General features: G+C 50.0%; 1 protein-coding gene across 1 annotated transcript in view; it reads right to left on the bottom strand.

The window, feature by feature from the left end:
* LOC115159648 (breakpoint cluster region protein-like) overlaps positions 1-13,560 on the bottom strand; it is a 136,818-nt gene that overhangs the window by 33,257 nt on the left and 90,001 nt on the right. Inside the window, exons 5-8 of the mRNA XM_029709583.1 lie at positions 10,395-10,502; positions 6,525-6,585; positions 6,223-6,275; positions 5,729-5,869 (exon numbers count right to left, since the gene is read on the bottom strand). Coding sequence (XP_029565443.1) covers positions 5,729-5,869; positions 6,223-6,275; positions 6,525-6,585; positions 10,395-10,502 — 363 coding nt within the window. The remainder of the gene's footprint in view (positions 1-5,728; positions 5,870-6,222; positions 6,276-6,524; positions 6,586-10,394; positions 10,503-13,560) is intronic.

Below are 13,560 nucleotides of genomic sequence, written 5' to 3'. Positions count from 1 at the left end.
CATCACCACCCTTCTCCCTGACCACAACCCTTCTCAATCATACAACCCTTCTCCCTGTCCTCACAACCCTTCTCCCTGTCATCACAACCCTTCTCCCTGACCACAACCCTTCTCCCTGACCACAACCCTTCTCCCTGTCATCACAACCCTTCTCCCTGTCATCAAAACCCTTCTCCCTGTCATCACAACCCTTCTCCCTGTCATCACAACCCTTCTCCCTGTCATCACAACCCTTCTCCCTGTCATCACAACCCTTCTCCCTGTCATTACAACCCTTCTCCCTGTCATCAAAACCCTTCTCCCTGTCATCACAACCCTTCTCTCTGTCGTCACAACCCTTCTCCCTGTCGTCACAACCCTTCTCCCTGACGACAACCCTTCTCCCTATCATCATATCCCTTCTCCCTGTCATTACAACCCTTCTCCCTGTCATCAAAACCCTTCTCCCTGACCACAACCCTTCTCCCTGTCATTACAACCCTTCTCCCTGTCATTACAACCCTTCTCCCTGTCGTCACAACCCTTCTCCCTGACCACAACCCTTCTCCCTATCATCACAACCCTTCTCCCTGTCATCACAACCCTTCTCCCTGTCATCACAACCCTTCTCCCTGTCATCACAACCCTTCTCCCTGTCGTCACAACCCTTCTCCCTGTCATCACAACCCTTCTCCCTGTCATCACAACCCTTCTCCCTGTCATCACAACCCTTCTCCCTGTCATCACAACCCTTCTCCCTGTCAACACAACCCTTCTCCATCATACAACCCTTCTCCCTGTCCTCACAACCCTTCTCCCTGTCATCACAACCCTTCTCCCTGACCACAACCCTTCTCCCTGACCACAACCCTTCTCCCTGTCATCACAACCCTTCTCCCTGTCATCAAAACCCTTCTCCCTGTCATTACAACCCTTCTCCCTGTCATCACAACCCTTCTCCCTGTCATCACAACCCTTCTCCCTGTCATCACAACCCTTCTCCCTGTCATTACAACCCTTCTCCCTGTCATCAAAACCGTTCTCCCTGTCATCACAACCCTTCTCTCTGTCGTCACAACCCTTCTCCCTGTCGTCACAACCCTTCTCCCTGACGACAACCCTTCTCCCTATCATCATATCCCTTCTCCCTGTCATTACAACCCTTCTCCCTGTCATCAAAACCCTTCTCCCTGACCACAACCCTTCTCCGTCTCACAACCGTTCTCCCTGTCATTGCAACCCTTCTCCCTGACCACAACCCTTACTCCCTGTCATCACAACCCTTCTCCCTGTCATCACAACCCTTCTCCCTGTCATCACAACCCTTCTCCCTGACCACAACCCTTCTCCCTGTCATCACAACCCTTCTCCCTGTCATCACAACCCTTCTCCCTGTCATCACAACCCTTCTCCCTGTCATCACAACCCTTCTCCCTGACCACAACCCTTACTCCCTGTCATCACAACCCTTCTCCCTGTCATCACAACCCTTCTCCCTGTCATCACAACCCTTCTCCCTGACCACAACCCTTCTCCCTGTCATCACAACCCTTCTCCCTGTCATCACAACCCTTCTCCCTGACCACAACCCTTACTCCCTGTCATCACAACCCTTCACCCTGTCATCACAACCCTTCTCCCTGTCATCACAACCCTTCTTCCTGTCATCAAAACCCTTCTCCCTGTCAACACAACCCTTCTCCCTGACCACAACCCTTACTCCCTGTCATCACAACCCTTCTCCCTGTCATCACAACCCTTCTCCCTGTCATCACAACCCTTCTCCCTGATCACAACCCTTATTCCCTGTCATCACCCTTCCTGTCATCACAACCCTTCTCCCTGTCATCACAACCCTTCTCCCTGTCATCACAACCCTTCTCCCTGTCATCACAACCCTTCTCCCTGTCATCAAAACCCTTCTCCCTGTCATCACAACCCTTCTCCCTGTCATCACAACCCTTCTCCCTGTCATCACAACCCTTCTCCCTGTCATCACAACCCTTCTCCCTGTCAACACAACCCTTCTCCCTGACCACAACCCTTCTCCCAGTCATCACAACCCTTCTCCCTGACCACAACCCTTCTCCCTGACCACAACCCTTCTCCCTGTCATCACAACCCTTCTCCCTGACCACAACCCTTATTCCTGTCATCACAACCCTTCTCCCTGTCATTACAACCCTTCTCCCTGACCACAACCCTTCTCCCTGACCACAACCCTTATTCCTGTCATCACAACCCTTCTCCCTGTCATTACAACCCTTCTCCCTGTCATTACAACCCTTCTCCCTGACCACAACCCTTCTCCCTGTCATCACAACCCTTCTCCCTGTCATCACAACCCTTCTCCCTGTCATCACAACCCTTCTCCCTGACCACAACCCTTCTCCCTGTCATTACAACCCTTCTCCCTGACCACAACCCTTCTCCCTATCATCATATCCCTTCTCCCTGTCATTACAACCCTTCTCCCTGTCATCAAAACCCTTCTCCCTGACCACAACCCTTCTCCCTGTCATTACAACCCTTCTCCCTGTCATTACAACCCTTCTCCCTGTCGTCACAACCCTTCTCCCTGACCACAACCCTTCTCCCTATCATCACAACCCTTCTCCCTGTCATCACAACCCTTCTCCCTGTCATCACAACCCTTCTCCCTGTCATCACAACCCTTCTCCCTGTCGTCACAACCCTTCTCCCTGTCATCACAACCCTTCTCCCTGTCATCACAACCCTTCTCCCTGTCATCACAACCCTTCTCCCTGTCATCACAACCCTTCTCCCTGTCAACACAACCCTTCTCCATCATACAACCCTTCTCCCTGTCCTCACAACCCTTCTCCCTGTCATCACAACCCTTCTCCCTGACCACAACCCTTCTCCCTGACCACAACCCTTCTCCCTGTCATCACAACCCTTCTCCCTGTCATCAAAACCCTTCTCCCTGTCATTACAACCCTTCTCCCTGTCATCACAACCCTTCTCCCTGTCATCACAACCCTTCTCCCTGTCATCACAACCCTTCTCCCTGTCATTACAACCCTTCTCCCTGTCATCAAAACCGTTCTCCCTGTCATCACAACCCTTCTCTCTGTCGTCACAACCCTTCTCCCTGTCGTCACAACCCTTCTCCCTGACGACAACCCTTCTCCCTATCATCATATCCCTTCTCCCTGTCATTACAACCCTTCTCCCTGTCATCAAAACCCTTCTCCCTGACCACAACCCTTCTCCGTCTCACAACCGTTCTCCCTGTCATTGCAACCCTTCTCCCTGACCACAACCCTTACTCCCTGTCATCACAACCCTTCTCCCTGTCATCACAACCCTTCTCCCTGTCATCACAACCCTTCTCCCTGACCACAACCCTTCTCCCTGTCATCACAACCCTTCTCCCTGTCATCACAACCCTTCTCCCTGTCATCACAACCCTTCTCCCTGTCATCACAACCCTTCTCCCTGTCATCACAACCCTTACTCCCTGTCATCACAACCCTTCTCCCTGTCATCACAACCCTTCTCCCTGTCATCACAACCCTTCTCCCTGTCATCACAACCCTTCTCCCTGACCACAACCCTTCTCCCTGTCATCACAACCCTTCTCCCTGTCATCACAACCCTTCTCCCTGACCACAACCCTTACTCCCTGTCATCACAACCCTTCACCCTGTCATCACAACCCTTCTCCCTGTCATCACAACCCTTCTTCCTGTCATCACAACCCTTCTCCCTGTCAACACAACCCTTCTCCCTGACCACAACCCTTACTCCCTGTCATCACAACCCTTCTCCCTGTCATCACAACCCTTCTCCCTGTCATCACAACCCTTCTCCCTGATCACAACCCTTATTCCCTGTCATCACAACCCTTCTCCCTGTCATCACAACCCTTCTCCCTGTCATCACAACCCTTCTCCCTGTCATCACAACCCTTCTCCCTGTCATCAAAACCCTTCTCCCTGTCATCACAACCCTTCTCCCTGTCATCACAACCCTTCTCCCTGTCATCACAACCCTTCTCCCTGTCATCACAACCCTTCTCCCTGTCAACACAACCCTTCTCCCTGACCACAACCCTTCTCCCAGTCATCACAACCCTTCTCCCTGACCACAACCCTTCTCCCTGACCACAACCCTTCTCCCTGTCATCACAACCCTTCTCCCTGACCACAACCCTTATTCCTGTCATCACAACCCTTCTCCCTGTCATTACAACCCTTCTCCCTGACCACAACCCTTCTCCCTGACCACAACCCTTATTCCTGTCATCACAACCCTTCTCCCTGTCATTACAACCCTTCTCCCTGTCATTACAACCCTTCTCCCTGACCACAACCCTTCTCCCTGTCATCACAACCCTTCTCCCTGTCATCACAACCCTTCTCCCTGTCATCACAACCCTTCTCCCTGTCATCACAACCCTTCTCCCTGTCATCACAACCCTTCTCACTGTCAACACAACCCTTCTCCCTGACCACAACCCTTCTCCCTGACCACAACCCTTCTCCCTGACCACAACCACACTACTATCTCTGGTTAACCTCTGTTCAACACAGACACTCAAGACAGCGTAAGAGTCGGTCTGAAAGCAGAGCTAACAACAGGATCACTGCTATTTTGACTTAGTCCTCAACAGTTTTCACTATTTGTGGGACCGATGCACTGGAAGTCTTGTCACTTAAGCATTCTCCGGAGTAGCCGATGATTGTGGACTAAAGGCTGAAGTAGCATCGTGTCACCGGGGAACGATAATGACCGGGAGTTCCTGTAAGACTGGAGATATCACAAGTCGACTGTGTATGTGTCCCAAATGGCAACCTATTCCCTATATAGCGCACTACCCTATGGGCCCTGGTCAAATGTAGTGCAATATAAAGGGAACAGGGTGCCATTTGGCACGTATACTAACTTGTGTATATGTAACATAGTAGGGTAAAGCACACGCACTCCAGGAATATTCTCACACACTAGCTAATGCACAATATAATGAGGCCATTGATTTCCATGCACTCCTTTCATGTATCCATGATCAATATTTGATGATCAGTGTGGTCTGGGAAGACAGAGCTGCACATGGGGATATGGGGGTAGGGGGCGGGTAAGAGGGTGATGTTGGGGTGCTGTAATGACCCCCTCATGTGCAGAGGGAGGAGCCTCATTATGAATATTTAATATGAACTCTCCCAGTCAGAGAGACGGGGCTCGTTATGGGGCATTACATGTCACGCCAGCTGTCAATAAACTGACATCCATTAATGTACCACAGTCTCTAGGGGGAAGATGTGGGGTTGGAGGGATGGAGATCCAGCACAGAGAGCAAACAGTAGGGTTCCTAATAGGCATGCGCAGGGGATTCTGTATTATTACCATATTTGGGCATAGGTTGCGTTTGACACCATATTAGATCATCTCATACAGCCCTGACAACGACTACCGGGTCGTTGTCAGGGCAGGGCAAGGTCAATCTACCAGTGTTGGGTTACTGACCAATGACGTAATACCATACCCTCAGCATAACGGTCCCAATTCTACCCAATGGCCCAAAGCCAAATCAGATAAAGCTCTGCTATAGTCTATTGATTAAGAACATCAACAACACAAAAATACAGCAGAGCTCTGGATCCGTATTCATAAAGCATCTCAGAATTGGAGTGCTGATCTAGGATCAGGTCCCCACTGTCAATATAATCGTATTTGTTTATTACCGAAAAATCCCAAACTATCCCAGATCAGAACTGCTCCTCACCTCTCCCTTCTTGACAGTCATGGACTGGCGTCTGGGCGTGGTCTCCTCGTTGATGCTGGACAGGAAGTTCTGGGAGATGCGGAGCGCGTCCTGGAGCAGAGGATGGTCTGGGTGGCTGGAGGGCGTGTGCTTCAGCAGGTCCTACAGGCACACCCACAGACACACAGTTACCGTGTGTTACAGAGACAGTCTTTAAACACACCCACAGACACACAGTTACCGTGTGTTACAGAGACAGTCTTTAAACACACCCACAGACACACAGTTACCGTGTGTTACAGAGACAGTCTTTAAACACACCCACAGACACACAGTTACCGTGTGTTACAGAGACAGTCTTTAAACACACCCACAGACACACAGTTACCGTGTGTTACAGAGACAGTCTTTAAACATCCCGAGGTGTGAGGTTCACGGAGTTACCAGTACATACAAAAAGAGCAGGAGAATAAACAAAAAGCAAGCTGTGTGTTTTGGGGCTGCCTTATACTCACATGCAGTACCAGGGTGCTACGAGTAACTCTGTCCACTGGTTTGTACAGGAGAGCTTTGGGAGAGAAAGGAGAGACAGCAGCATGAGCTACAACACAGCCCCACTAGGTCAGGGCACTATGACATGACACTAGTCAAATAACCAGTCTATTTTTCTGTGGCAGTGATTTAGCTTGTGTCCCTAATGGTAGCCTATTCCTTATATAGTGCACGACTTTTGACCAGAGTAGTCAGAAGTATAGGACTATATAGCGTGCCATTTCAGACACATGTTAAATGTTCAGTTATACTGTTGGCTACTTACTCTCCAGAGAGTTCTTGGCTGACTGATCCTTCAAGTCCTTGGTGCTCCTCACCTTGAGGTTCTGTTAGGGACACAGAATGAGTGAACAGTGGACAACATTACACAGAGGAAAACCTGATGCTGATCAACATACAACCAATATGGTGCTGGCAAATGATAATAACAGCCTGGCCCCTTGATGTAGTGCTTCATGTCTTATAGTCTGTCCCAAATGGCACAGTATTCCCTATATATAGTGGTGCACTACTTCTGATCAGAGCCCTGCGGGCCTTGGTCAAAAGTAGTACACTATAAATGGAATAGGGTGCCATTTGTGATGCAGAGAGCCCAGCAGTAATGAGACAGACACACTCCCCTCAGCCTCCTAATTCAACGTATCCTGCACCCAATAAACCATCATCAGCATTTTTTCCACAGTCACGTTCAGATGGCAGAGAGACATGCATCATTACATATCCCATTAAAAACACTGAATGATTGATTCTCTGCCTCAAATCCAGTCACCATCTTAAAGGGATACTTCAGGATTTTGGAAATGAGGCCCTTTATCTACCTCACCAGAGTCAGATGAAGTGGTGGATGAAAAAGTTTTTTATTTGTGTGCAGTTTGAAGGAAGTTGGTAACTAGTGCTAGCGCAATTGCTAACTAGCGCAATCACTGGAAGTCTATAGTATCTGCTAGCAAGTCAGTTAAGAACAAATTCTTATTTTACAATGACAGCCTAGGAACAGTGGGTTAACTGCCTTGTTCAGGGGCAGAAGGACAGATTTCTGTCAGCTCAGGGATTCAATTTAGCAACCTTTCGGTTACTGGCCCAACGCTCTAACCACCAGGGTTCCTGCCTCTAACCACTAGGCTTCCTTCCTCTAACCACCAGGGTTCCTGCCTCTAACCACCAGGGTTCCTGCCTCTAACCACCAGGGTTCCTGCCTCTAACCACCAGGGTTCCTGTCTCTAACCACCAGGGTTCCTGTCTCTAACCACCAGGGTTCCTGCCTCTAACCACCAGGGTTCCTGTCTCTAACCACCAGGGTTCCTGCCTCTAACCACCAGGGTTCCTGCCTCTAACCACCAGGGTTCCTGTCTCTAACCACCAGGGTTCCTGCCTCTAACCACCAGGGTTCCTGTCTCTAACCACCAGGGTTCCTGCCTCTAACCACCAGGGTTCCTGCCTCTAACCACCAGGGTTCCTGCCTCTAACCACCAGGGTTCCTGTCTCTAACCACCAGGGTTCCTGCCTCTAACCACCAGGGTTCCTGCCTCTAACCACCAGGGTTCCTGCCTCTAACCACCAGGGTTCCTGCCTCTAACCACCAGGGTTCCTGCCTCTAACCACCAGGGTTCCTGCCTCTAACCACCAGGGTTCCTGTCTCTAACCACCAGGGTTCCTGCCTCTAACCACCAGGGTTCCTGCCTCTAACCACCAGGGTTCCTGTTTCTAACCACCAGGGTTCCTGTCTCTAACCACCAGGGTTCCTGTCTCTAACCACCAGGGTTCCTGCCTCTAACCACCAGGGTTCCTGCCTCTAACCACCAGGGTTCCTGTCTCTAACCACCAGGGTTCCTGCCTCTAACCACCAGGCTTCCTTCCTCTAACCACCAGGGTTCCTGCCTCTAACCACCAGGGTTCCTGCCTCTAACCACCAGGGTTCCTGCCTCTAACCACCAGGGTTCCTGCCTCTAACCACCAGGGTTCCTGCCTCTAACCACCAGGGTTCCTGTCTCTAACCACCAGGGTTCCTGCCTCTAACCACCAGGGTTCCTGCCGCCAACATCCCGAAGTATCCCTTTAATGTTCACCGGTGGCTTTGGCACAAGATTTTACGTACCAGCGACCAGCGGCCGTGACGACTTTAGTCCAAAATATCTGTCCAAAATAAGCCCTTAAAAAAACTTCTAGTCAAGAGATCGTAGTGAAATTGAAATTTGATTATTTAACGCATTCACACCTGTAGCCTGAGAAGCAATGAAGCGTTTCACCACGTGTAACCCCAGCTTCGTACATCACCGTCTAAACTGTTTCTCCTTGCCTTGGCATTATGCTTCTCTGTTCAGGCAATTACACTTCCTATCTGAGAGAGACGTTCTTCCACTAGCATGGCTGGGCCCTTAAAGCTCTGTTTTGGGGATAAATTCATATATTAGCATGTCATGGTTCATCTGCACATAGGTAAGATGGAGTGCATTTCCATACTCCAGGGTTTCTAACACTGGCCGGCGGGGACTCAGACAGCAACCAGAAACCCAAGAAAACATTACCCACCACCTCCCTCTGCATTGGTTCCACATCACTGCAGAACACACAGATTGCAGAACACACAGATTGCAGACACACAGGCAGGCAGGCAGGCAGGCAAAACAGTATAATAATAATACAATACAATTCAAGTGTGGTCTAATGGCAATCAGAGGCGTCATGCCCATAGGGGGCAGAATGACACAGGCCCCTCAGATTTGATTTGATTTTAACTGCCGGTGATAGGCAGGACTCACAGGAGGTATATTTGTAAATTGTATCAAGCTATGTAGCATACTGATTCCTTCTTGATTAATAAACCAAATTGAAATGTTTTGTTGTTTCTATGTAGTACTAGCCACGTAGAAATTGTATGAAGTTGGCTTTAGCGAGCCAGCTAGATAGGTTCCCAATCTCCCAACTAGCTACCAAGCCATTTCAGGTTAGAGTAACTTATCTATCTTAGCTGACATGCCTGCTGGCAAGGTTGCTAGATTTTAGAAAAGTAAGCAATTACTAAATGTACTGAAAAAGACTCACATTCATTTCCATCTTTTACACAGGTTTTAGCAGAGATGCAGAGAAGCATATTTAGGGTCGCAGTTGTACTAAACTCCTAAGGAAAAATGCTAAATTCTCCACCGTCCATCTATCCATCCACACGTACTTCATGCCCCCTCTAAAATAATGGGTTCATGACGCCCCTGAAGGCAATGATTGTGAAATTGTGTGGGTGGTGGCGGTGAAGGGGTTTGTGGGTAAAACAAATAGAATAAAACTGTTGAGTTTGATACCCCACTGTCCTCTACACGAGTAGATGTGAAATGTTCTCCCAACGATTTTCCCTGTGTGCTTAATGGCCCACTTTCACAGTCTCCAACCATCCTCTCTGTCTGTCTCTCTACGCAGCGTGGCAGAGTGACCTGGGGACACAAAGCCGCTTCCTAAGAGCTGGAGAAAGAGCTACTTTCCTCTCAGGAGGAGAGAGCTTGAAGAGAAACATTTATTTTCAAGCTGTCACTTTGAGGATGTGGAAGACTGAGTGTGTTCATATACTGTTAGTGGAGGGATGTTTCTTCCTTTCCACCCATATCCCATCACCCCATTTCCAAAACAAGAGGTGTACCCCCTAGCCCCCATAGTCAAGATGAAATGACAAAACCTATCCAGACCACTAGTCATTACCTCCTTTCTTCCATACCTCCCCCACTCGCTCCCTCCCTCATTCTCTCACCTCCCTGTCCCCTGTCCTCCCATACTTCCCGTCTCCTCTCCTCCCTCCCTCACCTCCCTGTCCCCTCTCCTCCCATACCTCACTGTCTCCTCTCCTCCCTCCCTCCCTCCTTCCCTCACCTCTCTGTCCCCTCTCCTCCCATACCTCCCTGTCCCCTCTCCTCTCATCCCTCACCTCCCTGTCCCCTCTCCTCCCATACCTCCCTGTCCCCTCTCCTCCCATTCCTCCTCTCCTCCCTCCTTCCCTCACCTCCCCGTCTGTTCTTCTCCCTCCCTCCTTCCCTCATCTCCCATACCTCCCTGTCTCCTCTCCTCCCTCCCTTCTTCCCTCACCTCCCATACCTCCCTCCCTCCGTCCCTCCCATACCACCCCATCTACCTCCGTGCCAGTTCCCATTACCTCAGAGATTTCAGCGAACTGCGTGTTGGCCTGACAGCACTTCTCAGCCGTCTCCACGGCAACCTCGTAGTTGTCCACAAAGGCCCGATAAACTCCCAGCTGGCTGGCCTGTAGAACGGATGGGGAGGGTGCGAGAGAGGACAAAATACAAAAGCCACATTAAAACACAGTCACCACTTTCCATAGCCCATATTTACCAAAGTAGGCCTTCTGTTTGCATTGCTGTTTTGGGGGAAAGAAGGACATGTTGGCATAATCACAACAGGACAAATGGCAGCTACAACCCAACAGAGTTCACCATAATGAGAGGAGAAAAAAAACTAAGTGTTTGGAACACAGTTCGACAGACGGGGCGATGTCATCATCGCCACAGGAAACACCAGCGTTTCCGTGGCGCAGTCCCGGCCTACGGCTGTTGCCATGGTAGCGGCGGAGTGAAGGACTACGCTGGGGTGAGTAATGAGTGTCCTGGGTAACAGTTGCTGTAAAAACACATTTGAAAATCTCATTCAGCCCTCCTAACTCCTTGAAACTCTGCCCGTCAGTAACACTATCCATCTACTTAGCGCTCAACTGCCTAATCCATTCTCCTGAATACAAGCCTGACAGCAATGGATGAAGAGGGGGGTAGAATGTGTAATGATGAAGAGGGGGGGTAGAGTGTGTAATGATGAAGAGGGGGGGTAGAGTGTGTAATGATGAAGAGGGGGGGTAGAGTGTGTAATGATGAAGAGGGGGGGTAGAGTGTGTAATGATGAAGAGGGGGTAGAGTGTGTAATGATGAAGAGGGGGGGTAGAGTGTGTAATGATGAAGAGGGGGGTAGAGTGTGTAATGATGAGAGAGGGGGGGTAGAGTGTGTAATGATGAAGAGGGGGGGTAGAGTGTGTAATGATGAAGAGGGGGGTAGAGTGTGTAATGATGAAGAGGGGGGGGTAGAGTGTGTAATGATGAAGGGGGGTAGAGTGTGTAATGATGAAGAGGGGGGGTAGAGTGTGTAATGATGAAGAGGGGGGGTAGAGTGTGTAACGATGAAGAGGGGGGTAGAGTGAGTAATGATGAAGAGGGGGGGTAGAGTGTGTAATGATGAAGGGGGGGTAGAGTGTGTAATGATGAAGAGGGGGGTAGAGTGTGTAATGAAAGAGGATGGGGGGGTAGAGTGTGTAATGATGAAGAGGGGGGGTAGAGTGTGTAATGATGATGCGGGGGGATAGAGTGTGTAATGATGAAGAGGGGGGGTAGAGTGTGTAATGATGAAGAGGGGGGTAGAGTGTGTAATGATGAAGAGGGGGGTAGAGTGTGTAATGATGAGAGAGGGGGGGTAGAGTGTGTAATGATGAGAGAGGGGGGTAGAGTGTGTAATGATGAGAGAGGGGGGGTAGAGTGTGTAATGATGAAGAGGGGGGTAGAGTGTGTAATGATGAGAGAGGGGGGGTAGAGTGTGTAATGATCAGAGAGGGGGGGTAGAGTGTGTAATGATGAGAGAGGGGGGTAGTGTGTAATGATGAAGAGGGGGGGTAGAGTGTGTAATGATGAAGAGGGGGGGTAGAGTGTGTAATGATGAGAGAGGGGGGGTAGAGTGTGTAATGATGAAGAGGGGGGGTAGAGTGTGTAATGATGAGAGAGGGGGGTAGAGTGTGTAATGATGAAGAGGGGGGGTAGAGTGTGTAATGATGAAGAGGGGGGGTAGAGTGTGTAATGATGAGAGAGGGGGGGTAGAGTGTGTAATGATGAAGAGGGGGGGGTAGAGTGTGTAATGATGAGAGAGGGGGGTAGAGTGTGTAATGATGAAGAGGGGGGGTAGAGTGTGTAATGATGAAGAGGGGGGGTAGAGTGTGTAATGATGAGAGAGGGGGCAACTGAGGCAAACGCAAAAATGTTTTACACACACACATGCACGCACCAACACACATACGAACACACACACACAGCTACACACACAGCACCAAGGTAGCTTAGTGTGCCCCTGAAGAATAGTCTACAAGAACACAGTGCCCAGGACACAATATGCTTCTCTACTTCACCTTAGCACTGGTCCATCTGCACCTGCTCATGAATATCTCCAGTGCGTTGTATGTAGATGACAGACAGCGGACTGCCAGCGGCTGCCAGAACCTATGAGCTCATCCCATTCCCACACATTATCATCCTGGTGTGACCCCTGACCTTTACAGTATTTCCTGTCCCCTGGTGGCATGCTGAGACAATCGATTTTGTCCCACAGTCAAAAGAAACCCACGTTTTTCCAGGAGCTGCTAGAAGTTGAGGCGGTAAGCAATTTTCCCCCACCAAGCAATCCTATCCCTACTGCGTCTGAGTCCTGCTCCAGGCCAGAATAAATCTGCACCACAGTGGACAGGAATTCAGAGCGTGACAATCCCACTATGGGCAGGGAGGAGCCGGAATGGCGGTAATAGCGCTGCAGACATGGAGCAGTTGGAGCCGTCCGACACACACAGTTGCTGGCTGGCTGTATGGTGACGTAAGATGACGAGTGAAACCGCATGGTTGGGATGCTTTTCTTATCTAGCACAGACTGGGAGGAAGATGTCATCAACAGCACAAGAATGTACTCAGAACACGTACTGTATGTTGGTGGACATATTGTATACTTTGTGTGCAAAGATGCTACAGTATTACTCTTGAAATGCACCATTCATATGCCCCTATCCTAGATAAAGAAAATGGCAGTCTCCATTCATAGACCTATATAAGTAACAGCAGAGAGGACTGTACCATTAGGGAAAAACAGTACAGTGTGTTATTTAGCCCCATTTTGGGGCTTTAAAGGAGTGTGAGAATACTTCTCTCTTGACACCCGCTCTCATAACCTGTCATTAACCTTTTTTTCCGTTTTTTCCCCCCTTCTTTCTGGTAGTGATGAGCTGTTACTTTTCCTCCGGCTGACTGTCTGTTACAGAGACGTCACAGACAGAGACTCAGCCTAAATCTGCTAGCTGCTCCCCTCACCCACTCTCCTCCCTCCTCTCCCCTCACCCACTCTCCTCCCTCCTCTCCCCTCACCCACTCTCCTCCCGCCTCCCCTCCCCTCACCCACTCTCCTCCCTCCTCTCCCCTCACCCACTCTCCTCCTCCTCTCCCCTCACCCACTCTCCTCCCTCCTCTCCCCTCACCCACTCTCCTCCCTCCTCTCCCCTCACCCACTCT

This window comes from Salmo trutta, chromosome 23 (genome assembly GCF_901001165.1).
Source record: "Salmo trutta chromosome 23, fSalTru1.1, whole genome shotgun sequence".
NCBI lineage: Eukaryota > Metazoa > Chordata > Actinopteri > Salmoniformes > Salmonidae > Salmo > Salmo trutta.
Note: the sequence above shows the minus strand (reverse complement) of the source record. Positions and strands in the feature narration are given on the sequence as shown.